The following is a 26,124-nucleotide window of genomic DNA, read 5'->3' as shown; positions in this document are numbered from 1 at the left end:
ATATTATATTATATTATATTATATTATATCATATCATATCATTCTATACTCATCACGCAGCCATAGGCTGCATGCCAAGGTTCACTAGCTGACCTAAGTGCAGAATTCCAAGGAAAGCAATGTTTCTCAACCTGTGGGTCACGACCCCCTTGATGGTTGAACGATCCTTTCACAGCGCTGGCCTAAGACCATCAGAAAACACAGAGATTTACACTACGATCCATAACAATAGCAAAATGACAGTTATGAAGTAACAATAAAATAATTGTATGTTTGAGGGGTCACCACAACGTGAGGAGCTGTATTAAAAGGTCGCAGCATTGGGAAGGTTGGGAACCACTGCTCTAGGAGATGGACACCAAGACAATAAATAAACTGCTAACAGAAGCGTGTGCCAGAGGGTGAAAGGCATGATGGGTAACAGTAACTGGTAGAAGGAGAGCCATAGGGCTTGGAGTGTGGCCTTTCAAGACAAGAGTAGGAGAGCTCTCTTGGTGAGCAGGGACTTCTGGGAAAGAATGCCTAGCAAGGATGGGCAGCAGAGACCTGAAGCATATGGGCATGGGGAAGCCAGGCGCAGGGTGGCAGCTGGCGAAGCCTCAGTTCATGGAAGTGATGCCACCTGTCTCCCTTGAAGCTTCGTCCTCCAGGGAGGTGGCCCAATTTCGGAAAAGCCCCAGTGTTTCTGGGGAATTAATAGTATAATCGAAACGCTCCTCTCTGTGGCTGCCCTCCCTCTCATGACTGACTGACTCGTGATTTTCTCTCAAAGCGCCACAGTAACATTACTAGAAAACTGTGAGTGGGGTGGGGAGTGAGGGGAGGTGCTTATTTTCTCGTGGTTGGTCCACTGCGCACGACTGTTGGGCTGGACCCCCACCCAACTCTCCCACTCTCAAATAGGGAAGTAGGAGATTGGCAAACTGGTGGTGGAGCGGAGCATAGGAGGGCTCTGAGTGGACAAGGAGTGGTTTGTTGAGTCCCTCCTAGGAAGAGCTGAGCCAGGGAGAGTCTAAAGCCCTGTAGCTCCGCGGAAGCCTTGGAAGGGTGCAAGATCCCCAGTGCCACCCCAGCATCGCAGTGAATTGAGGCTGCCTCCAGGCCGGCGGCCACTGTTATTCTTAACACTTGGCTGAGACTCTGAGCTTATACTGAGCACCTCGATCCCTCCCAGCCCAGCCCACTTCCAGGTGGCACAAGCACAGAGGACTCTTGGACCACCTAATGCTGCCACATCCTCTCCAACTGGTCACACCCCTACATCATAGGAGCCTCTGGGCAGGGTCCTGAGAGATGAGCTGAAAGAAGCACCTCTTGCCCGAACCTTGCAGGCTGGGGGCTTTACACGGGTCCCTCTGTGTTGTAGATTGGGTCCTCAATGCCCCACGGAGACCCACTCTTTGAAGGCTTGGTCACCAGCCTGTGGTGCTGTGGAGATGTGGTAGAATCGCTAAGGGGTGGGTCTTAGTCCCTGTTCTGTTGTGGCTGGCTTAGAGTTTCAGAGAATCAGTCCATTATCATCATGGCAGGAGGAAGCACGGTGGCACACAGCAGACATGGGGCTAAGAGCTACATCCCAATCAGGTGGACCTGGACCTGGGCTGAGCCTTGGAAACCTCAAAGCCTATCCCCAGGGACACACCTCCCCCAACAAGGCCACTCCTAACCTTTCCTAAACAGATTGCCCACTGGGGACTAATCGTGCAAATATATGAGCCACTGTCGTTCAAACCACCACGGGTGGGGTCTAGAGGAAGATAGTAATCAGGGGTGCTATTATCTGAGAAGGATATGCTGGGCTCCAACCATTCCTCTCTCTATTGCTCCTTGGTTACCATGAGGTGAGCAGCCTCGTCCCTGACCAAGTTCCCACCATGACTTATAACCTCACCCCAGATCAAAGCAACAACACAAGCAGCCGTGCACTGAACCTCCAAATCCGCAAGTCCAGACAAACCTTCCCTTCTGCAAACTGGCACTCTCTGGACCACTGTCCCCATGGCCGCTGAACAGCATGCTTACCATCCGTGCACAGGATGAAACAGAGAAGACCAGCTATTGAACGGTGTGGGATTAATAGTGTATCCTCCCTTTGGAGTTAGAGCCTGGCTCGTGACTCTTCAATATTTAGGGTAATAAATATCACTTAATAATATTACTATAACAACAATAATAAGCCCTTCTCCCACTGAGGAGGAGGGTCCACAGAATCATCGTTAGGGTTAAGAACAAAGTGGGGACATTTTTCTTAGGTGAGAGGTAAATGAACTTAATAAAGGGGAGAAGCAGGCTGGAGAGATGGCTCAGCAGTTAAGAGCACCGACTGCTCTTCCGAAGGTCATGAGTTCAAATCCCAGCAACCACATGATGGCTCACAACCATCTGTAATGAGATCTAATGCCCCTTCTGGGGTGTGTACTTACATATAATAAATAAATAAATCTTAAAAAAAATAATAAAGGGGAGAAGCTAAACCCAATACAAGACTAACTTTCCCTCAAAGAAAGTGGTTCAAAAAGGACTGGCGAGAGATAGGGAGGAAAGAAGAGATGGGATACAAGGGTGCATAGGGGATCACTGTGTCCCTGAAGGACACTGGGGAAGGATAGGAACTCCAATGCCTCTCCTCATGCAGGGCACATAGCAGGGGAAACTCTCCACTCAGGCTCACCCGGCTCACCCGGCACAGGCCCAATGCAGACAGCAGGGTCTCAACTCACTTTGCTCCCGGCTCCCCTTTAGCCTTGCTCTCAGCCCTCAGCCGGTGCTCAGAAGCAGCTAGCTTGGAGCCAAGCTGTAAAGCTATCCTGCCCACGGCATAGCTCCTGCCCTGGGGCAGACCACAGTCTGCTCCTTTCTCCTTTCTAAGATACCCCACCCAGCATGTGCCACACTCTGGATAGATAGACCCACCTGCCACCGCCCCAGCCTCTCATGCTGCACCTGCTTCTCTGGGGACTAGAACAGCGAGCTTTGTCCCTGGGGCGGGTTGGGGTGCTGCTCCGTGATGACAGCCTCAGAATGCATGTGGAGGTGGCACAGAGGCAGACTGTCCTTTACCTTGACCCAATTTCGGAGCCTCAAGTCTCAGGTGTGCCCCAGCCACATTGTGCAGCCTAGATTCGTACCCTGGAGGCACCAGGAAAAGGAGGCTGGGCTGAACATATGAATCCTGTAGACTTGCGCAAGAAGAAGAGACCTCAGGTCCATCCAGGGTACAAACAAGAAAGCTGTGTGCAGCACGGTGCCGCACACAGCATCAGAGTGCAGCAAGCATGGGTGCTTAGGAATTCAGGGGACAAAGGGACACTGTGGGCTGGGAATGGAAGGAGTGGGAGGACTTAGATGGCCAGGCATTCAGTTAGGGGCACAACAGGAGGCTTAGGCACAGGATGGCCAGAAGCACAAGTTAGGGCAGAGGTCACACACGTGAAAGACTCTTGGCTGAGAAACGAGACACTGGGCTTCAGGGTAGACTTGCAGCACACGCTGACCATTAGGAGGTAGACTGCCATATGGCTCTGTGAGGTGGGAAACAAAGCCATTCAAGGAGTTCAATCGCCAACAAACAGCAGACTTGCGGCCTGGCAGTGCCGTGGGGAGCCTTCACAGCTCTCAGGAACTAAGGCGCCTTCCCCATCTGTGGGGGGGCACACCATACGCTGACAGAACCAGCTTTCAGCCAGGAGAGCTTCCTTCCATGAGGTATGAGCCCTTCCACGAACAGCTCCGATCCAATAGCTGATCACACAGAGCCACAAAGACCTAGCTTCTCACCCCAAACCTGGGAAAATCTCAAGGGACACCCCTGTTGGGAGCTGCCTGTGTTCAGCAGGGGCTACCTCTGCTTCTCCCTCTTTCTCCTTCCTTTGGTCTTGATCCCTAAAGCTGCCTTCATAGACTTCCTGCACTCTCATCTCTGGCCCAGAGCCTGCTTTGCAGGGAGCCCAGCCCCATCAACACCTTCCCACACAAATAGACCAAGATGAATACATCCCTAAGTGTCTTCTTAAATGCGTGACAGTGTCAAAGAAAGAAGTGTACGATGAGTCTGAAACCAGAGCTACCCGGGGGCGGGAGGGACCTCAGCCAATCCCGGGGGTTTGCGTTACCCACTCAAGAGCCCAAGTGGCCTACCTAAGTTGAAGGGTCACTCTATAAACTTCTGCCTAAAGCCAAAAACCCTACTCAAAAGGGCAGGAGCAGGGTTGGGAGAGGCAGGATGTGTAAAACACACAGAACAAGATGGTGGGAATTAACCCTTAGTTGTCAGTCATCACAACAAATACAAATGTATTATGCTATCTAAGGAAAAGCCAAACATGACAGTGGATATATAAATTGTGAATGTACTCTGTTGCAATGGGAATAAAATAAAAGGCATGCAAATGTTGAAGTGTGTATATGTGTGTGTGTGTGTGTGTGTGTGTGTGTGTGTGTGTGTGTGTGTGTGTGTTGGGGATCAGCACCATAAACGTCCCCTTCTCTCACTACACACTTTGGGCCAATTCAATTTTTTTTTTTTTAATTCATTGAGTTGTATATACTTTGAGACTGGTTCATTTTTGTATGTGGTGTTTTCATTTACTTGCAAGGCTTTTATAATATTTTTTATTAAAATGTTTTTCAAAAAGGTAAAAGAAGCTGGGCATGGTGGTGCACGCCTTTACTCCCAGGACTCAGGAGGCAGAGGCAGGCAGATCTCTGTGAGTTCAAAGCCAGCCTAGTCTACATAGTGAGCTCCAGGACAGCCTGGGATATGTAGGGAGACCTTGTCAAAAGAAAGAAAGAAAGAAAGAAAGAAAGAAAGAAAGAAAGAAAGAAAGAAAGAAAGGAAGGAAGGAAGGAAGGAAGGAAGGAAGGAAGGAAGGAAGGAAGAAAAAAGGAAGGAAGAAAAGAGAGAGGAAGGAAGAAAGAAAGGAAGGAAAGAAGGAAGGAAGACACACAAGAAAGAAAACATAGGATTTTTTAAACATTTCTAAATTTATAGGTGAAAAAATACCAGTGGTAGGTGCTATGTCTTTAAACATAAGTGCATTACCATCTAAGGTATATGGACTACTGCTTGGTAGCTGGTAACTGGAAGTCGGTGTGGCCATCAGCCCTCTGCTGAAGAGGGTGTTGCTGAAGCAGTGCTCTCCTCCCTTACCGGCTGACATAGACAGTATATGACGAGTATCACAGAGGCAAGCATCCATCATAGGACATTAGAAAAATTCATGACAGAGGACAACCAGAGCAAAAGCACAAATGAAACAGTAATGCGCAAGAGAAGACCAACCCAGGAAAATCCCATCATGACAAAGATTACCAAAACCACATAGAAAGCAGACAGAAAGATGGCTCAGCAGCTAAGAGGACACACTGCTCCTCAGAGGGTCCAGTTCCCGGCACCCACACTAGGCCTGTTGCTCTAACTCCCAAGAATCCATAGAACTCTGCTGGCCCCCTTGGACTCAAATGCACACACACCCATGTACATAATGACAAATAAAACCGAGGCTGGACAGATGGCCCAGCTGCTTAGAGGACCTTGGGTAACTTCTCAGCATCCACCCAGTGGCTCACAATCATCTGTAACTCCAGTTGCCGGTATCTGATACCTCGTCTGGCCTCTATGGGCATCAAGCATGCACATAGTATACATTCACACATGCATCCAAAACACTCATATAATATGTGAAATTTTTAAATAAGTATTTAAAGTATATATAAATAAATAAGTAAACAAATGCTAAATTTTAAGGGATTTTAAGGAAGACAAAAATGCAGATATAACAAAGATATAATCAAAATTCATACACTTCATGTCATTAAATTTTTCAATTTCTAGAAAAATCTTAACCAACGTTTAAAGGGATAGAAAACCTAAGTAGTCTCCACTCACTAAAGGAAATAATAAAGTATTTCCAAGAGGAAAAAAAAAAAACTTGGTCATGAATAGCTGTAAAGGCTAGCACCACTTAACTTTGACAGGGTAGTCTCAAAAACTTGCATAAACAGCAAGTTTGGGTTTTTGCAATTGACTTATTTTCTGTGGGGGTGTTTTGCGCTCGTGTGTGTCTGGATACCACGTGTGCACCTAGCATCTGCAGAGGCCAGAAGCAGGCTTGAGATTCCCGAGGACTGGAGTTACCAATGCAGACCACCATGAAGATGCTGGGAATCGAACCCAAGCCCTCTGGAAGAGCAGCTGATGCTCACGACCCTGAGCCATCTCTTCAGCCCACGAAGAACAGTTTCAAAAGGATGATTCCGAATTCATCCCCACAAGATTCTTTTTTTTTTTTTTTAAGGCAAAGACAGTATGGGAAAGATACTGCATGCCAAGATCATCCTAACTAAAAATAATAGTCAACAAAATCTCACATTGCATAACACATGAAGAGCTAGGCTTGCATCTAAAACTATGCACTGAGCATCTTTTCGTATAATCTCTTGGGGAGCACTTTTATGAGACTGGGTGTTTTCATATGGCTTGAGCTTGCTTCAAACCCAAAATCCTTTGTCTTAGCTTCCTGAGTGCTGAGATCACAGGTGTCCAGTACTGGGGCCAGCTCTATGAATGTGATTTACCGCGTTAAAGGGTAAGAAATGCATAATATCTTTGAAAACACAACTGTGTAACATAGTTGACGAGTGCATGAAACTTTCTTAACCGCTTGAAGATGTCTACCAAAAATACTTAAAAGCTTAAGCCAACAGTCCCAGGGACGAGGCGCTCTTGACGGTCTTTCTTATGGTCATTTTTATAATCAGGATGTACGATGTGGTGCACAAACATTAACTCAACATTGCTTTAAAACCTCAGTGTGAGAGCAGAGGCCACAAAAACACTTGGAAGAAGGCGGGTGTGTCAGCCTTTGTGGTCATGTTGTAGGTGATGATCTATAGACCTATAAACCTATAAACCTCATCTATAAACTAACAGTGAAGGACCAGCAACCAACAGCAGTAACAAATTGATGGCTTGGGCCTCACCCAAAACTTTAAACTTCCGTGCTTCAGACAACACCAGAAAGCGACTGAGAAGATGAGGCTGGCGTACAGCTGAGTGCTTGCTGACTAGCCTGACGTGATCCAGGTCCTGATTTGGTCCACAGGGCCACAGGGGTTTTATTTTAAGAATAGAGGAGGGACAAGGGAGGTGGCTCAGCTATCATCTACTGCTTTTGTCAAAATCCAGGTTCTGTTCCCAGCGCCCACACAGTGGCTTATGACCCTCTGTGTCTCCAGATCCAGGTGAGCTGGTCCCTCTTCTGAGCTTTGTGGGTATCACATACATGTGGTGCACATGAGGTAAACTCATACACATAACATAAAGATAAGTAAGTGAATCTTGGAGCTGGAGAGATGGCTCAGCAGTTAAGAGCACTGACTGCTCTTCCAGAGGGCTTACACTGATTACCAGCTGTTCACAACCATTTGTAATTCCAGCTTCAGGGGATCTGACTCCCTGTTCTGGTCTCTGAGGATACTAGGCGCATATCTGGTGCACAGGCATACATGCAGGCAAAACGCCCATGTACACGACAATAAATGAATTAATAAAATTTTGAAATGTAATAAATAAAATGGAAAATATAATTCATAGAATGAGAAAAATGTTCATCAATAATACATGGTAAGTAACTTGCATTTGGAATATATAAATTACAGTTTAATTTTTTTTAAAAAGCAAATACTCCAATTTTAAAATAGATGAAAAACCTGAATAGACATCTTTCCAAAGAAGAGATTCACACAGCCAACAAGCATATAAAAAATGTGTTCCACTCCACTGGTCATCTAGGAAAGGTGGAGTCAGGCCCCAGTGAGATACTTCTTTGAAACCATGAAGATGGCTGTGATCAAAAAGAATGGTCGGATGAGCTTGCCACAGATGAGAAGCCAGGAGCCTCTCACACTGCTGGGAGTGGAATGGTACAGCCACTTTGGAAAACATCTGCAACATTTTCTGGGGTACCATGACTACCATAGGATCAGCAATTCCACTCACAGATCCAAACTCTAGAAAGATGAAAATACCGCCCCAGGAAAACCTGCACACAAACTAGGGATGAGGTTGATTTTTTTTTCTTTGGTTGTTTCAAGACAGGGTTTCTCTGTGTAGCCCTGGCTGTCCTGGAACTCACTCCATAGACCAGGCTGGCCCTGAACTCAGAAATTCACCTGCCTCTGCCTCCCAAGTGCTGGGATTAAAGGTGTGTGCCACCACTGCCCGGCTCAGGGATGAAGTTGAACCCAGAACCCTGCACACACCAGGCAAATACTCTACCCCTCAGCTACACCTCTAGTCCTAAAGACCAGAACTTTTCTAACTAAGGGCATATTCCCAACAGTAGGCTATAAAGTCGATTTAACGGATCGTTCCCACATTTTAAAAAGCATTTTACCATGGTAAAATGCACAGCCTGGGGCCAGCAAGATGGTTCAGAATATGAAAGTCCCTGCTGCCTGAAAACTGGACTTTGTTCTCCAGGAGCCACAGAGTGGAAGGAGAGAATCAGCTCCCATCAAGTTCCCCTCTAACCCACACACGCGTGCCCCGTCACCTGCACACATATAATAAATGTCTGCACATGCAAGAAATCAATAACAATAAAAAATTACATAGTCTGAGTGTGGCCATTTTACCTAGTTGTGACTAGCAGTAATAAGCTCATCCATTTTGCTCTTGCATCCTTAACTTTTTACCCATTAAGTGATGACTAATATCCCATCCCTCCCAAGGCCTCCAACAATCACCTGCCTACTATCTGTTTCTGCCTTCGACAACTCTAAATGCCTCATGAAGGCGGAGCCATCCAATGCCTGGCCCTTTTGTCTGCCTCATTTCAGTTAGCATGATAGCTCCAAGGTTCATCCATGTTATAGCTCTGTGTTAAAACCTTCTTCTTCTTAAGACTGAATGATAGATAGATAGATAGATAGATAGATAGATAGATAGATAGATAGATAGATAGATAGATAGATACAGATATAAAGAGACTATAACCCCAGCTAACCTAGAACTCACTCTGTAAACAGTCTAGCTTGAACTCACAGAGATCCCCCTACCTCTGCCTCCCAAGTGCTGGGATTAAAGGCATATATCACCACTGTTTCCATTGTTATTTTTTATGAAATAGAAAAATGGGTGTTGATTATTGTTCCTGTGCTGGAGACTGAATCCAGGGCCTTCTGAATGCTAAGCAGTACACCATTGACATTAGTTATATCCCCAGCCCTAGAAAGTTCTTCTAAAGGTTTTGTTTATTATTTTTATTTTATGTGTATGAGCATTTGCCCCCCCCCATGTGTGGAAAGTGTACCACGTTTGTGCGTTGCCCACAGCGGCTGGAAGAGTGAGGTAGACCCTCCAGAACTAGAACTCCAGGTGGCTGTGAGCTATCACATTGGTGCCGGGAACCAAACCCAGATGTCTGTAAGCTGCTCTTGAGGCCATCTCTCCGGCTCCCCTACGAAGTTGTGTTTTAATGCAACTGAAGAAAATATCAGAGCACATTTCTCATAGTGAAGCCAAATATTACTTCACAAAGTGTTTGCTATCACCAAGAAGATTTCGTTTCTTCGCTGCACAGGACAGTCATAACGTTCAGAACACACTGATTTGAGGTAGGTGTTTCCCTCACTGCCAGCCTGGTCCTTCCCCGCGTGTCATTTCAGATTGTCTTTACCGCCAGCCTGGTCCTCTGCCAGCCTGGTCCTTCCCCCCACCCCATGTCATTTCAGAGGGTCTTTACAATGAGTTTGCTGGCTTGCTCCAGACAGACTGCCTTCCACAACCAAGCAAATACAGGCTCAAACTCATGCCTCTCCATCCCCCAACACGCTCCTCACACACAGTCCATCCTTGTCCTCGCTCTGTGCCCGTCTCATCTGGCTGGGCAATGCAGCTCCAGTCCTGCTCTCTGTGGATGGCTCTATCCACCCTGCTCTTCATTCCTTGCACATGCTGGGCTTCTGAGCCTCCCTCCCACCCCGACCTGTGCCTAAAGATCACTGCCCTTTCTTTAAGACCTCTTGAGACGTCCTCTGTAAGCCAAACAAACCCTTTCCTAAAGCAGCTCCCTCCTAACCTTCAGGGCCCCTGGTCTGTGCCTCCATGTGTGCCCTCTGTCTTCTTTGAAGCCCACAAGCTCCCTTCCTCTGCACATGTGACCCACAGAATGTCCCAGTGGTGCTCCGGGTGGAATAAGTACTCAACGTGCAACAACTACTTACAGTAAGAACATACTCAGTGTACAGCAAGTTCTCGGTGTATAACAAGTACTCAGGGCATAACAAGTACTCAGTATATGGAGAATACTCAGTGTAGAGACAGTATCCAGTGTATAAATAGTACTCAGTATACAGCAAGTACTCAGAGTATAGGACATACTTAGTGTACAGTAAGTCTGAAGCAGACATGGGGAGCCAAACCCATCACAGCTTCACTCCTTCTTACTTCTTTCCTCCTAAGCCACAGTGTATGGGCTTCTGCTGCAGAGAGATGGCGCCCACTAGGCCACCACACCCTTTGTTTCCTAACGAGGTACGTCCCTATGATTTTAGTGGCTTATGATGATCCTTGTCAAATGTGCCCATTGCACATCCCAAGGAAAGCCAAACAGTTCAAGATAGATAGATAGATGGATGGATGGATGGATAGATAGATAGATAGATAGATAGATAGGTAGGTAGGTAGGTAGGTAGGTAGGTAGGTAGGTAGGTAGGTAGATTAGACAGACAGACAGATACATGGATAGATGAATGCACATCAACTCATATTGCCTGCTTCCTGCTGTAGCAAGTTCACCTAGTATCACTAGACAAGCTTACCGTCCTTGTGCCTCTACCATGGGCTTCAGAATCCCCTGAGCCACACTCCCACTTCTGAGAGGCTGTAGGCAAACCCCCAGTGTCTCTTCCTCCCTGAACCTTCCTGTACAATACGCGGATAGCCTTCCCTTCCAAGTGCCTCTATCAAGTGACCATGTGTGGCTCCCCATGACCTATGAACCAACCTCACTCTGTCCTCAACCTTTGGGGCACTTCAGTGAAGCCACTAAGCACTGCTGTATGATACATTCCTATCCCCCTTTACACCATGGGATCCATCTTTTCATTATATCCCTTCCAATGACTATACTTAAGTATAAAGCCATGTATGTATTCTCTCTCTCTCTCTCTCTCTCTCTCTCTCTCTCTCTCTCTCTCTCTCTCTCATACACACACATGCTCCAACCTTCAATCATTTGTTTGTTATCCATATTTATTAACGATTTCTTTTTGTCAAACTCATGTGTGACACAGGCTGCCTCAGGCAAACCATACTCTCTCCTCACAGCTTCCGACCTAGGGCAGTTTCCAACCTCAGCACCACTGACATTTGGGGCTGAAATATCTTCATTGTGCAGGCAATTTGGGGCATCCCAGCCCACTCCCTCCTGGATGTCAGTAACATATCCTCTCCTCATGCGGCAACCAAAGACTTGGCTATTCTCATGTCTAAGGGAAGACTGGCCTGCCGGAGATCCACTGACCTATGGCATCAGGTGGAGATCCACTGACCTATGGCATCAGGTGGAGATCCACTGACCTATGGCATCAGGTGGAGATCCACTGACCTATGGCATCAGGTGGAGATCCACTGACCTATGGCATCAGGTGGAGATCCACTGACCTATGGCATCAGGTGGAGATCCACTGACCTATGGCATCAGGTGGAGATCCACTGACCTATGGCATCAGGTGGAGCTTGCTACTGGTGCCTCAGGGGACCTGCCCAGAGAAGCAGCTTTCCAGTTGACAACCTAGAAGCTGTTTGATCCTGGAAGGGAGTTCAACCCAAGGGCCCAGGAGTCTGCATCCCAGGCCCGTCCCAGGGAACTCCAGTGCAGATCTTTGCTGTTTCCAGATAGACACAAAGCAAGCACTCCCCTGGAGCCAACTCAGAGCACCCATGATGCGAGAGGAAACAGGACACAGAAGCAAATCAGTCAGCCACAAGACACAGGACCAGGGAAGCCTGGTGACAGACCAGATATGGAGGCAAGCATGGCAGTGCAGGAGGGGTCAGGTGCCAGAGAGAAGGGAGAGGACGAGGCCATGCCTGTATCCTGTCTCGGGGTTGCTGCTGCTTCCTTCCTTCGGCTACAGGTGTGCATGTCCCTGTCCCATCCAGTTCTTACCTGTCTTCGGGGCTCACAAGAGCTCCACCTCCCCCAGGGAGTCTCCCTAGCCGCCCCCACCCATCACTCCTCTCAACCGTGTACTTCTCTCACTGGTGGCCATTTGTCTCCCCAGAGAGATTTTAATCCCACTGAGCACCAGGACTCCATCATTGGCTTTTTTATAGCACCCTCCTTGGCTCCCTTCCGAATGGAACATACACTAGTCTTGACTGTTTGGTTGCTATTAACAGGATTCCTGGAGTGAGACCTGCAGGGTTTTATCTACTGTTTAGGGGTCAGGGACTCTGAGAAATAGAGAATGGGAAGCAACCAATTCCCTGGCTGGGCTCTGGGCAACTAGCCCATCCATCCAAACCCAGGCAGTAGTGTGGTTGGCACCTACTGTGGCCCTGATGCCTCTCTTCTTTCAGTCCCACCAATTCTAGGAGCCCAGGCAGTTTTGGGGAATTACCAGCAGGGGGCAGAAACCGAGAGCTGCCCTACCAAGAAGCAAGTTCCCAAGATCCATCAAGGCTGCAAGGAACATCTCAGAGGGTCTGATTAATTCCAGCAGGTCGGGACACTGGAGAGTGTTTTTAAAGCCAGCAGTGCCACACAGAGCACATGAGCAGATGCCAACTAAGGAAGAAAGATGTCTGGGGAAGTCGAGAGCAGTGTGTGGCTGGAAATGAATGTATGTGGCAGAGGGGCCACAGGTCCTCAGTTCTGGGGAGTCAGGGGGAAGGAACAGGCAGACTGCTTAGCTTTCCTGTTGGGAGCAAATCAGCAGCAGCAATCCTCACCTCACCCCACCACACACACACACACACACACACACACACACACACACACACACAGCCTAGAATGGGAGCATATGTGATGGATGTAGACCCCCCAAAGCTGAGAAGGGAAAGGGCAGCATTTTGTTACTGGAACAGTTCTGAAAAGAAAATTTCATTTCTATGCATTTGAGAGGAAGGCTAGATGGGTTATGGTGGTGAAGGAGGGGCCTCCAGCAGAGAGGAGAGGGGCTCTTCCTACCAGAGACTCTAGCACGGGAGCATCCAGAACAGAACTCCTACCTCCAGTGAGGCAGGTAGCTACCCACAGCTCCACCAGGCAGCAGAGCCCCCAGAGCCTGGCATATCCCTGTACGTTGCTCACACAGAGATGGAGGCCGTGCCTGAATTTTGAGCGGCATGAACTACCCTTTCTCTTCAAGGAGTTTGGCTGTGGGTGGTGAAGGGGTGAGAGAGCCCAACGCTGCTGCCTTTGATGCTAAGGATACCAAAGAACCATCTGCTTCGGAGGCGGTCAGGTTGTCTCATGGATCTGTAGAATTCAGTGTACCTGTGCGTGGCCAGACCACTATCACCCCACCTAGTTGGGAGTTCCTGGGGAGAAAAAGCCTATACCTCCAAGGTCCCCTACCAAAATTTAGACCTTGCCTAACGAAGAAGGAGAAGGAGGAGAAGGAGAAGGAGAAGGAAAAAAAGGAGGAGAGGGGGAAAGGGAAGAGGAGGAGAAGGAAGAAGAAGAAGAAGAAGAAGAAGAAGAAGAAGAAGAAGAAGAAGAAGAAGAAGAAGAAGAAGAAGAAGAAGAAGAAGAAGAAGAAGAAGAAGAAGAAAAGGAAAAACTCTCTTTTCCTTCTGTCTGCTGCAAATGGCCACGGAAATATAGGTTTGGGGACAGCACAGCTTTGGGCATACACATGTATTTATGGTCAGCTTTGCTGCTTGGCATTCCAAGCTGCTGCCCACGTTCACGAGCACACACACACACACACACACACACACACACACGCACGCACGCAAGCACTCACACACACACTCACGTCTCCATAACTGCACCAGGACAGACAACGCAGCTGGCGCTGTCCTCTGGCTGGCAGCGGAGATGCCATAGGACACACCACGGAGGTGTCCCTGCTAAGGGCAGACCTCAGGAAGGCTACCCTACCCGCCGGACTCGGTGTATCCCAGCCCTCAGACTTTCTTACCTCTTGATGTAGCTCTTGCTGTACAGGATCTGCTGAAGCAAGGTCACCAAGGCAAAGGCGCAGATGAAGATGAAGAGCAAAGTTCGATTCCCCAACAAATCCCTGTTGGCGGAGGGGTCTGCGTAGCGCATCCTGGCGGCCCGGCGCCGCGGACGCACTGTGCGGGGCGGAGCGGCAATCACGCGCGCTGTGCGGGGGCCCCAGGGGCCGTTGGGCGAACTGCGTGGTCAGGAGAGCAGGGGACTTGGCGGGGCAAAGTTTCCCGCGGGCGCAGTGGCGGCCGCGGCAGCACAAGGACAGGGCCAGCCGCGTGGAGATCGGCTGAGCCCCAGGCCTGCCTTCTGGTGCTGCGGCTTCTGGACGCCGGTGTCCCGCAGCCGCCGATCTGCCCGTGGAGGGGCGACGGCAGGTGCGGGACTGGACCGCCCTCCCGCCGAGGTGACGACCAATAGGGATCCGGGCCGGCGAGGCTGGGCCGAGACTCAGCCCGACGCGCCGCCCACTCTAGGCTGGCTCGGGATTCGGGGCTCCGGGCGCGTGGGGCTGACCGGGGGACAGCGCGTCTGGTCCCCGCGCCCGCAGCCCGGGAGTGCGAAGGTTGGCCTTCGATGCTGCGGAGGCGAGGTGGGCGACGCGACCTCAGGACGCGGGGCGGTGGGAGGGGGAGGGGAGCAAGCGTAAAGGACCGGGGTGGAATCGTGGGTTCGGAGGCGCGCAGACCGCAGAGGCAACCTCGTCGAGACGAGCACTTGCAGGCGGTGCGCAGGTCACTGAGTCACCGCGGCAGCCGCGTCCTCGTGCGCTGCTGGAGAATCCTCCGTGAAAGCGGAGCAAGGTCAGCCGGGCAGCCCTTCAAGGACGGCGCGCGCGGTCCCTGCATGCTAATGGACTGAGGGGCTGTCCCTGGGGCTTTGACTCCCAACTCAGGCTGAGCCGAAATTCAGGGTCCGCCGTCCCGTTCCCCCACCCCACCGCGCAACGCCCCCGCCTCTACCCTCTCACCATCCCAACATCTGCAGCTCGCGGCCTTTTGTCAATAACCCTGTTGTCACCCAGACACTGGGACTTTGTCTCATCCTTGGAACTATTCATAGATCGTAGGTCAACATCAGGTCGCCTTCGGATACTACGGTTGCCCAAAGCTGTAAGAAGTCACTGGGTCCAGCAGTGAGCACTCTGTGCTTCAGTGTAAGATGGGGAAAACGTCCCCAGAGATGCAACGGGAAGCCGTGCTATCACAGAGATCCTTGCCTGAAGAATGCCACCCCTACCGGGTTTGGGAGTCGGTCACGGTCACGTGCGATCCACTACTGGGGCGCCCTTCCCAGGGTCTCCTGGAACACTCCAGAGGTTCCAGAGTCAGAGCTGCGTCGTACTTCCAACTTGACAAAGCTCGAATCTTAACAAGAAAAAGAATTTTTGTGGGAAATGCCTACACTCCAACCCCTTCAGCCTTGGCATTTAGCAATTTCTACAATTAGGGAGCCAGCAATAATTGCATTTTGTGGACATTCACGGGGCTGAAGTACTAAGTGCCATCTTTGAAGAGTCTGTGACGCCAGTGTGCCTGTGAGCAGGCTTTTTAGCCAGATAGTGGGATAATCCAGAGACACTGGCGTTTGTCACCTATGCTAATGAACGTTCACCTCCTATCTTCTAAGGCGGCTCTGCAGTGGGCAAGCTGCTGAAAGGGCTTCACCTGGCAACAAGTGCTTGAACTTGAGAGAGGTTCTGCACTCCGCGGGAATGAGAGCCTGTCCGCAGATCCCAACAACACTGGTTCACTATGTCCCTCTCAATTTCTTCAATCCCTGGGGGTTTGTTTGTTTGTTTGTTTGTTTTTCGCCACAGGGTCTTGCTCTGTAGCTCAGGTTGGCCTCCAACCTGTGATTATCCTCCTGCCTCAGCCTCCGTGGTTAAAGGTGTGTGCCACCATACCATGCTCAGCTGTCTTGCAATTTTTTAACAGGGGTCCCTGCACGCGGCTTTCCACTGGTCCTCCACGCCTTACATAGCAGGTCTCACACCCAAGTTCCAAGTTGATAGAGCGGGAATTCTCACCTAGTTAGTTCCGACTGTCAAGCTGGCTCCTTGTGCCTTCCTCGTGTAAGGTTAGAGAGGACAGACAGACCCAAGAGGGAGCCCCTCAATGACTTTACAAACTCTTTAGTCAGCTGTGGAGAGCGTCTCTACTCTAGAAACCAGAGCCCACTGTCTGCTTCTAAACTGGAGGCAGTTAGAGAGCAAAAAGGGGAAGAGAAAGAAGGGTTAAAAAGTTAACATCATTGGCCCACGGCTGGCCCTGTGTATGCAGAACCAGGGTGAGGTGCATTCAAGAGTGTCAGGTTGTGAGAGGAGGTGACTGGGAGGGGGGCAGTGAGTGGGATGTGAAAGGAATAAGTAAAAAGGAATTTTTTAAAAAAAAAATGTCAGGTGATAGATAAACATCTCTTCAGGCACATTCTTGGGGTCAGTTTGGTAGGATGGAAACACTCAGAGAATCGGGTTACACTTTAGTTCTAGGAAACTAAATTGGCTTTCCGATCTGTCACTGTTCAACCATATGGAGGAGCTTTTAAAAAAACAGGGTGGCTAAGCGATGCTAACCCCTCCCTCCAGCACTGTCACCTTGTTTCCTTTATGGCCCAGAAGTCTTCATCACCCACTTGGATCACCCCGTGCTTCTTCATGGCCTCGGCATACCCAGAGGGTCTGAGGGTCACACTCTCTGGGCATTGGTTTTGCACTGCCAGGGCCTCGGCACACCCAGGATGTCTGAGGGTCACACTCTCTGGGCATCGGTTTTGCACTGCCTGGGCTTTTACCCACTAAGTCCCCTCACAGAGCCTCCTCTGACTTCCAATACCAAATGAACGCATTTGCTATTTGTGCACTTCCTGTAAGTGTAAACGTGTCTGGTTCCCCTTGCTCACGGTCAGCTGTGAAGTCCGTCTGTGTCACTGTTTCTGGCAGGGGGGCTCACGCTCTCGCACACACACCTTACCCCAGTCACTCAGCTTGAGTGTTAGCACAGGCGCTGCTGTGCATAAGGGTTTCTGTACGTGATCAGCCTGAAATCAGCTGGCTCTCTCAGATCAGTAAGTTGTTCTCTATGGCCCTGATCACCGGTCCTTGAAGAGAACTGGGCTCTGCCTTGGAGGTGATTTGAATCATTAAAGGGATTGATTCAAGAGAGCGCTTACTTGCCAGTGGCTTTGAAGGTAGAGGGAAGCTCTTGGCAAAGGACAAGGATGTCTTCTCAGAGCAGAGACCGGCTCCTGGCCAAGAGCCGACAACCACACATAAAGAATGAATTCTCAAAGCAACCTCAAGAAGCTTCAAAGAGGGTCCTGAGCTCCAGCTGCCCTGACCTCGATTCCAGTCTTTGAGAAAGAGAGAGAGAGAGAGAGAGAGAGAGAGAGAGAGAGAGAGAGAGAGAGAGAGAGAGAAAGAGACAGAGACACAGAGACACAGAGACACAGAGAGACTCCATGGGGCTGGAGAGATGGCTCAGTGGTTCAGAACACTGACTGCTCTTCCAGAGGACATGGGTTCAATTCCCAGCACCCACATGGCAGCCCACAACTGTAACTCCAATTCCAGGGGATCCAACACTCCCACTCAGATATGCCTGCAGTCAAAACACCAATGCTCATGAAAACAAATCATTTTTTAAAAAGCATAAAATTAAAAAAGAGAGAGAGGAAGAGACCCCAGCTACACAGCTTGAAGCTCTATGTGTGCTCTTCATGATACTAAAGGTGTAGTCCTTTCGCAACAAAACAAAACCAGTACACAGTGTAAAGTTAGAGTTTGTGCAATCTTTCTGATGTGTAGTGCTGTAGCATACTTTTTTGCTTTTTTTGCTTTTAGGATCTCAATAGGACCCAGTATGCCTGTTAGGCAAGCATTATACTACCATACCACTACATGGCCAGCGCTATCACCACTATATGGCCAACGCTAACACCACTACATGGCCAACGCTAACACCACTACATGGCCAACGCTATCATTTCTACTGTTGATGGACATCTGGCAGCTGCTACCATGATCCACTCCAAGCCTTCTCTTTGATGGATGCGTGCATGCGTGTCAATTGGGCATCTGCATTTGGAAGAGAAATTGTTCACTCGGACAGTGTATGTATGTTAAGCTTTAGTGACTACTGCCAAATGGTTTTCTGAAAGGGACATCTTTTTAAATAGACACTCATTTTGTCTTGTCATTACCAACTGAGGTGACACAAGCATCAACCTTCTAACATAACAGGGGAAGGAAGAGCACTGGGATTATTGAGAGACAGCAGCAGCTCCGAGGTCCTCACTCTCTGTCACTTGCATGGATCTGCAGGAAATAAGAGTGGTGCAGGTGATGGGCACAGTTGGGGCTTTGTGACAACATGTAAGCAGTGGGTCTCCATCACTTGATACTCTGCGAAAGGCCAGAAATAATCTGGTCCATGTCTGCTGACACCGCTCCTCTAGGCCAATGGCATTTGAAATCCGATTTCTTCAGATCAAATCAAAGAGTTATATTTAACCCACTAGACTTGTCTAGTGGAATCAGAGACCTAAGGTCATGAAATGGACAAGTTTGAAATTGTCGATGCTACTAAGCAGTGTGGAGATGAATGATACCCTAGGCCAACAAAGCTCTGGTCGTAGACCTGCAGCAAACAGTTGGAAGGGCTTAACAAACAAAAGAGTAAACACGTGGCCAAGTGATCACAATGCCAGATTCGGCGAACACCATTTTATATTGTAATTGCCAGGAATGGGGACAGCTGCATCATTGTTTAAAACACACACTCATGCACAATTAAGCCAGGAACAAATGTCAACATTGGCACAATCTGCTAAATTACTGATAACTGATGGGAATTAGTCATGCCGCGAGCATTGTCTCCAGTATAAAATTGAACAGCTTGAAAGGAGGAAGGAGTTTAGCAGTTTCCGTGGGCTTCTCGAAGCTGGCTTTTATTTCCTGCGGCCCAACCACAGCCTGCCAGCTTATGTAAGCGACATTCCACGCATGTTCTCAACGCATGTGTGATAAGTGTGTGCCGCTCATGTGCCTCTTTACATTTGTGTTAACGAGTTAGGCCTTTGCGGGCCGCTCTTGGCTTTGGGACAGGGTTGGTGACGAAAGCATCTGTTGCCATGTGAACACGAATGCTCCAGTTACAGCCTCATACTCTACAGAGCTGGGCTAACAACCTAAGCTCACTGCAGGTGTTGGGTTTTACATCGTCCATCCTGATATTTAATCACTTAGCGTTTCGTAGTGGAGCTCCAATTTCTACCCCTTGTTCGTTGTCCCTAAGAAGTACGTAAACATCATTTCTAACCCTGAACCTTTCTACTGTGCCACCCCCAACCCCAGGAGCTTCTCCTTCCCACCTTCCAGCAGTCAATCAACACGGAGTGCAGAAGTTCTGGCCCACCTCAAGTTTGCCACATTCCCGTGGCTAGCCAGGCACAGGCTCGCTGTGGTATAAGGTCATTTGGGTCCCGCTTAGATGCCATGGGAGCTAGATTGAAACCTCCTTCACTCTTCCTAAAGACTGGGTCCTAGGAAGGGAAGGTGGCATTAGTTTGTGCCTTCACAAGAGATTAGCGTCCAGTGAGGAAGTCGGTGGACAAGCCTTAGAGTATAAACCAGTGGGAGTGGCTGAGAGGAGTGGTGGGATGGACTGCGAAGAAGGCGGCTGGAGGACGTGGACGGGGGCCTGCATGGGATGGGGAAGGATGCTCAGTCGGGTGCAGACAATGGGCCTAGATACTCTAGGTGAGAGCATGAGGTGAGCAGAGGCTACAGCAGGAGCTGCGGCATTGCTGGCTCCATGCACCTTAGAGACGAGGTTGGTGGGTGGGCCAGAGGCAGAGCCTTGGGAGCTGGGACTCCATCCACGGACTACTGTAAAACTGCATCTTAGCTATCCATGCTTCGAGCTGATGGAACCATGTCTAAGACATGGAAGGCTCTCAGCCTTCTAGTCCCTGCAGGCATTGGGCCCCACTCCTGCCATTCAGTCCCTTGCCCTATCAGCAGGCAGCACTGAGCAACCTAAGACTCTGTCCTTTGCCTTCTTCCAGGGAAGCAGGAGAAGAGTAGTGAAATATGGTCACTGTTTTATAAAAGCCGCCACCATATTAAGTGTCTAATCATTCAGTTCATTTGAGATTCATGGCAGTAGGTTAGGCACGGCTAGGGATGGGCCTCCAAAGAATTATGCCATTGCCAGAGCGTGTGTATGCTGGGTGCGGTCCTTGCCTTCTGGGACGCTGGTACAAGTCCATGCTCTTCTCTGCTTTTCCAATCTCTCCTCTTAGGAGAGACTCTGAGAAGTTTCATCTAATGCCTTGATGGAGAGACTGAAGCTGGAGCATCATCTGACAATGTAGTCAACGTCGTATCCCATTCGAATTGTGTTCCCAGCGCTGTAGAGGAATATACACACAACTGACATCCTCATCATGGCCTCAGACATTTCCAACCCAGTCTACTGAGGCTGGCTTTCCTATGGAACATATACTTGGTTTTGTAACAGAACTAACGGGAATGGGAATAGAATTTGTTGTTCAGAAAGTTTCTTGCCTCTTACGAGCCAATACTCAAGGCTGATGTGCTCTGCCTGAGAACCTGAGCAGAGGCCCCTGTCCGTGACACGTGTGCTCATCAGTTTGACAGTCCAGCTATGATATGAGTCTAGCCTGACTCATTCTCACAAGCCAGATGAACAGTGAAAAATAACAGGAATCAGCAAGATCTCAGAAAGGCCAGGTTGTACGTGCCATACATTTCATGAAACATGGTTTCTATAGCCAGTGTTCCACTACGTGGCTACAATGTGGAATCATGGCCAACCCCCAAATGGAACTGACCCAAGGGCTGTGCTGCTGGCCTCACTCCACCGTGGGATATACAGAACCTGTGCACAGTCCTAGCCTGGACAATACAAAAGGCTTTCCCTTGGCTTATATGTTGTCTCCACGAAGGCTTGACAAATCCTATGAACCTAGTATCCACTACCAACCCATCAGATCTATTTACCCTTGTGTTGAACCCAGAGCTCACGGTGTGACATTTATATGCATAAATGACCCTCTGACTGTGACCTACAGTCTCATAATACTTGTCTCTGGTCACCATGAGTCAGAGAGCAAGTATTCCTTTGGTTGTTTGCTTTGACTCCGCCTTCCTCCTTGGAGACAATAGATTCTTGCGGCTGGAAGGCCAGTGTCAAGCAGCAGAGCAGGAGCCACAGAGAAATTAATTAGCACATTAGGTGTGGAATACACTTGTGATTCTGGGAAGTCAATTGAGGAGGTGCTGAAAGAGACTGAGAGACTTTTGCATGTGTGGTTAGAATCATCAAGCTCACGGTGAGGTAATAAGCCAAGACCGTCTCCTTGGCTAGGGTAGAAGCAAATTCTTTGTTGACTGAATGCCTTGATGTTTGACTCCAAAGGCTGTGACAAGGCTGAAGGAAGTGGCTGGGGGTGCCCCAGAACCTGGGAGGCATGGAGAACTGTGGTGCAGGAATACATCGGCCAGGTGTCTATTGCTCTTCCCTGTCCCTGCCAGCTTCACATTCAAGCCCTCCGATCTCTGTCTTCAGTGTTCTCAGGCCAGGCCGAACCATGGCTGTTTTTCTTCCACCAAAGCCTTGCTCAAAATTACAATAGGGCTCAGTGATTCTTTTCTTTGTAACCTTTGTAAAAAGTAGAACATAGGCTCCAAAGAGCACATCAACCATGATCTGCAGCTCTCTGTGAATAACCACAACATGATCATGGCCATGTGAAAAAAAAATGGAGGAGAGAAACTGCCAGCACCTGAGACCCCTCCTCGTCTTCCTTCAGGCTCAGGGGCCATATTGAACTCTTTCATCTCGGCCACTCTTCCAGCGCCTGATTTCTTCTGTGGTGCACCCTGGGCCACCTCAGGAAACACACAGTGGAAAGAGCATGCACTTTGGAGCCTACCTCCAAGTCTCTCTCGACTCTACCACTAGTTTTGAAGGTCTGATGAGATGGACTATCTCCCTAGTGGTCTCCCAGCAGACTTCGGGGAAGTGCTATGCTGTCCGCTTCCCATGGGACAGGGAGTAAGGCTGGGGATTCACATGCAGCCGCTGAGGTTTCCCATTTGTGCTCTGAGGACCTCTAATTCCCTGAGTGGGAAGTCACTGAGTTTGGTTGTCTGTGATTCTCAAAGGGGAGGGATGACTAGTCTGGTCTCAAACTCTAGTCATGACAGATTGGAAGCTGGTTTGCGGCTCTGGTGCTGTTGAGAGTAACAAGGAAGGGATGAGGCCAAGGAAGGGATTCAGAATTAACCCACAGTCCCGTGGATATCTGGATGCAAGTTTAGGCCAGAGTGCTGGTCCTTTTAAGAGATTCTCTTCATTAATATTTACCTCAGCCTTGCCGGGATGTTTCCTAAACAGACGTAGAAATGCCAGCCTTATGACACTTGCTAATAAAAACCAAATCCTTTGGCTTGGTTGGGTTGCAGTGGTGCCTAATAATAGCTGCAGAGGCAGACGGGTGCTGAGCTGGCCATGCAGGGAATATGTGGGACACTCAGAGACAAGAGAATGTAGAGCAGCCAGAGCCAATGGCAGCATCAGCAGTGAGGGCAGGGGCCAGTCTGGCCTGGGGCTGAAAGCAGCATCTGTAGGCAGTGGAGGGCCAGAAACCACTCAGCCCCATCCTAGCTGCATCAGCCAGGGAAGAACATGCTGTCACATTTTAAACATACAGGGCAGCGACTAAGGGAACAGGGACACACAGGTGTATTTCGAGGGTTCAGACGAAAGCTCCTCACCCCTTACAGAGGTGGTCGGATATTTGTTTAGATGGTCTCTGCTTGTGTTAGAAAAGCAAACCAACAATTTCTTAACTCTGGGCAGGGAGACCATAGGAATGCATGCAGAGCAGAAGGTCCCTTGCTCTCTTTATGGAAGACTGGCTAAGCGAAGGGAGGTGCTAGTCCACGAGGCACCTCACCAGCTGCCCTGGAATCTTCGAGGGAATGGCTGAGTGTTCCCTGGGCTAATCCATTTAGTCGTGATAATCTCATGAACACAAAGCTGTGACTATATCTGACACATGAAGACTCCAGGGTCACCTATAGCCTAGGACTCAGTAACAACTACACAACCGAGGAAAGATAGCACCCAGGGGAGCTCCTTCTGCCAGCTCCCCCTCCTGTTCAGTCAACCCAGTGTCGTCCTCTCTCATCTCACTCCAGAGCTCAGACACATGGCCACCATGCTTTTGCTCACTTGCTGGCCCATATTAAAGAAAGAAAAGCAGAGGCTGCACTAAGCATTGAACTGGCATGGCTGGTCTGCATCCACGATGACTTCACCGTGAGTGCTGCTCCTGTGTTGCTCCTGGCTAGAGGCAGACAACTCCGCAGCTCTCTGACATTCCTGACCCAAGCCCTCATAACTCTTTCGCATGCAACATGGCCGTCCATCCAGGCATCCCATTGTTTTCCTGCACTGTAGTTCAGGGAACGCCAGGAGTCTTGTCTCTTTCCCTCCCTGCTTCCAGCCTTAGACTTCCCTTTCATCCATCAAAGCTCCATCCCTGCTCGGGTGAGCAAAGGCAGGCTGCTTCCACACCAGCACAGAGCCTCCATGCGAGCAGCAAAAAGGACCTGAGAGCTAAGACATAACAGCTTCATACGTTCTCATGAAAAGCACGATTCTAACCCAGAGCCTTCTCTAGAGGGAACTCAGGCCCCAGGCAAGAAGACACCCCTGTTCTCCATCAGCTCCACACCTTTCCTCAGATGGGTGACTGAACAAAGAGTTTTCCCTGAAGCAAGCTCAGCATCCCATCAGCTTGCCCCCCTTGGGTGGCAGGTCAGTCACCATGTTTAGTCCCCAGGCTTGCAGGAGGAACACAGTTCACCTCCAAGAACGGCAAACCACTCTGTGGAGAATGTCGGGACTTCTTGAGCTGAGCGGGGAGTGTCTACTTTCTTACCGGATGCCCCCAGCATTCCTGGCTGTTGCCTAGACCTAGAGGCACCTGACTGAGGTATGGACTGATTAGTAAGTAGAGAGGAGGGGAGAGGAGTGTGGCCATTTGAAGTCCACCCAGGCCTCTGTACAGTCTCTGGCACTGCCTACCTGGAGGCTGCCCACCTTGGCCCCCAGGCTTAGCATTCTCTCTGTCCCCTGGTTCCCACTGAATCTAATGAGGCTGTGGACCAGGGAACCACTAGGAGCCTTTGTGTGAAAAGTCAGACTTGAAGGTTGCTATAAAAAGAAGCAGAAGTAACAAATGTGACTCTTCACTTGTCTTTTACTCCATCGCATTTAGCACACACATCTTCTAACAGCTACGCTCACGTTTGCAGCCACTTCCTCCAATGCGCTTGATTAAAATAACCGCTTCTCAGGGTCAGCCTCGCATCCACGTGAAGAGGGTACCTGCGCCAGGACTGGGGCTGAGACACAGACAAAGGATCCAGCTTGGCTCATCATGCCCTGCCCACCCTCAAGCAGTCTGAGATAATGCTGAGTGAAGAGATCTGGGGAATCCCACCTGGGGGATACTGGACCTTCCTGGGGACAAGCTGAGCTATGAGTACAAGAGCAAATGCATGGAGAGACCCCCTGGCCAGAGACAGCACCTACATTCTGTTGGACAAGTTGTCAGCATGCTATGTGGCGCGGGCAAGTTGCTTTCCCTCTCTGAACCTCAGATCCCGTATCTGTAAAGTAGGGTATTTGAGGGCCTTTCCAGTGCTGGCTCCATGGCTGAGGCTCTTCCACATTCATGACTATCTTACATCAGTTTCCTTTGTCTCCTCCCACAGCAGGTTAACTTGGCCTGCCCTTGACTTAGCTGCCTGTTGGCCTGATGTGTGGCCTTATCTAAGAACTCTGGGCCTCTTCCAGCCTCTAGGGCCAATACCTGCCCTGAAGTACATTCTCCACTTGACCTCAAGCTCTCCTGAATGCCAATCTCATGCCCTTAAATCCTTCATTGTGAAACTGGAGAGATGAATCAGCATGGGCGCTGCTCTTGCAAAGAACTCCAGTTCCGATGCCAGCGCCCGCTCTAGCAACTCAGAACCTCATTAACTCCAGATGCAAGGGATCCAAGGACTCCTCTAGATCTCCCAGTCACTGCAGCTACATAAGCACACACACAGACACATACACACACACACCCCTACACACCTATTCATTCTGTTTCTGAGAACCCTAATACACTGAGTAATTCAACTTCCTCATTTATGGGATCCAGTGGCTGAGGACCTGTGGGGAAGGGAAGACTGCAGGCACCTACTCACCAGGCATTCTTGTGTTTCCCCTTACGAGACGTCTGTTTGAGTACTTTTTCCACCTCACAGTGCCACTAATTTCCTTTTATTATTGATTTGTAGTTGTAGATAGATGACAGGGGATAAAAAGACAGATGGCAGATGATATATAGATTGCTGATAGCTGATTGGTGATCAGGGCACTTTATCAAATATATGTGACTTGTAAAATTTCCTCCCAGAATATGGTGCATCATTTAATTTTCAATGCTGCTTTCAATTATAAGAAAATTTTCATTTTGAAAAAGTCAAGTCAGTTTTTTTTTATTATTATTATTATTATTCCTTGGGACTTTTGTGTCCTAAGAAATCTCCTAAATTATTGCAAACACATCTCTGGTATTTTCTTTGAGAAGCTTTACATACTTAACTTTTGCAGATAAATGATGTGTGGTGTGAGGCAGAGGTTGGATCTCACTTCTCTCCCTTAAGAACATCCACCTTCGGAGTAACTGGGACCAGCAGGACCAGGCACACAGGAACTCCACCAGTCCGGTGGCTTGGGTTGCTTCTGGTCTCTCTGGGCTGGTGTCCTGAGCAGACTTTGGGCGCAAGCTCCGCAGCCAGTCCCACAACACCCAGAGGAAGCTCCACTCCCAGGTGATCTAACAA

General features: G+C 49.2%; 2 protein-coding genes and 1 pseudogene across 8 annotated transcripts in view; 1 reads left to right on the top strand and 2 right to left on the bottom strand.

Annotated features, from left to right (window-relative positions):
- Positions 1-15,031, bottom strand: part of St8sia5 (ST8 alpha-N-acetyl-neuraminide alpha-2,8-sialyltransferase 5) — a 68,488-nt gene extending 53,457 nt beyond the window's left edge. For all 7 annotated transcript variants that reach the window (XM_031366082.1, XM_031366083.1, XM_031366087.1 and 4 more), the window contains exon 1: positions 14,158-15,031. In XM_031366082.1, the coding sequence (XP_031221942.1) occupies positions 14,158-14,288 (131 nt within the window). In that variant the 5' untranslated portion in view covers positions 14,289-15,031. The remainder of the gene's footprint in view (positions 1-14,157) is intronic.
- On the top strand, positions 14,290-15,905 carry LOC116087496 (annotated as a pseudogene).
- A 4,407-nt stretch (positions 15,906-20,312) lies between these two features.
- The window catches only part of Pias2 (protein inhibitor of activated STAT 2), a 98,902-nt gene continuing 93,090 nt past the window's right edge, over positions 20,313-26,124 (bottom strand). Inside the window, exon 14 of the mRNA XM_031366075.1 lies at positions 20,313-20,600. Coding sequence (XP_031221935.1) covers positions 20,565-20,600 — 36 coding nt within the window. The 3' untranslated portion in view covers positions 20,313-20,564. The remainder of the gene's footprint in view (positions 20,601-26,124) is intronic.

This window comes from Mastomys coucha, unplaced genomic scaffold (assembly GCF_008632895.1).
Source record: "Mastomys coucha isolate ucsf_1 unplaced genomic scaffold, UCSF_Mcou_1 pScaffold13, whole genome shotgun sequence".
Lineage (NCBI taxonomy): Eukaryota > Metazoa > Chordata > Mammalia > Rodentia > Muridae > Mastomys > Mastomys coucha.
The sequence above is the reverse complement of the archived record's forward strand: the minus strand, read 5'-3'. Positions and strand labels throughout refer to the sequence as shown.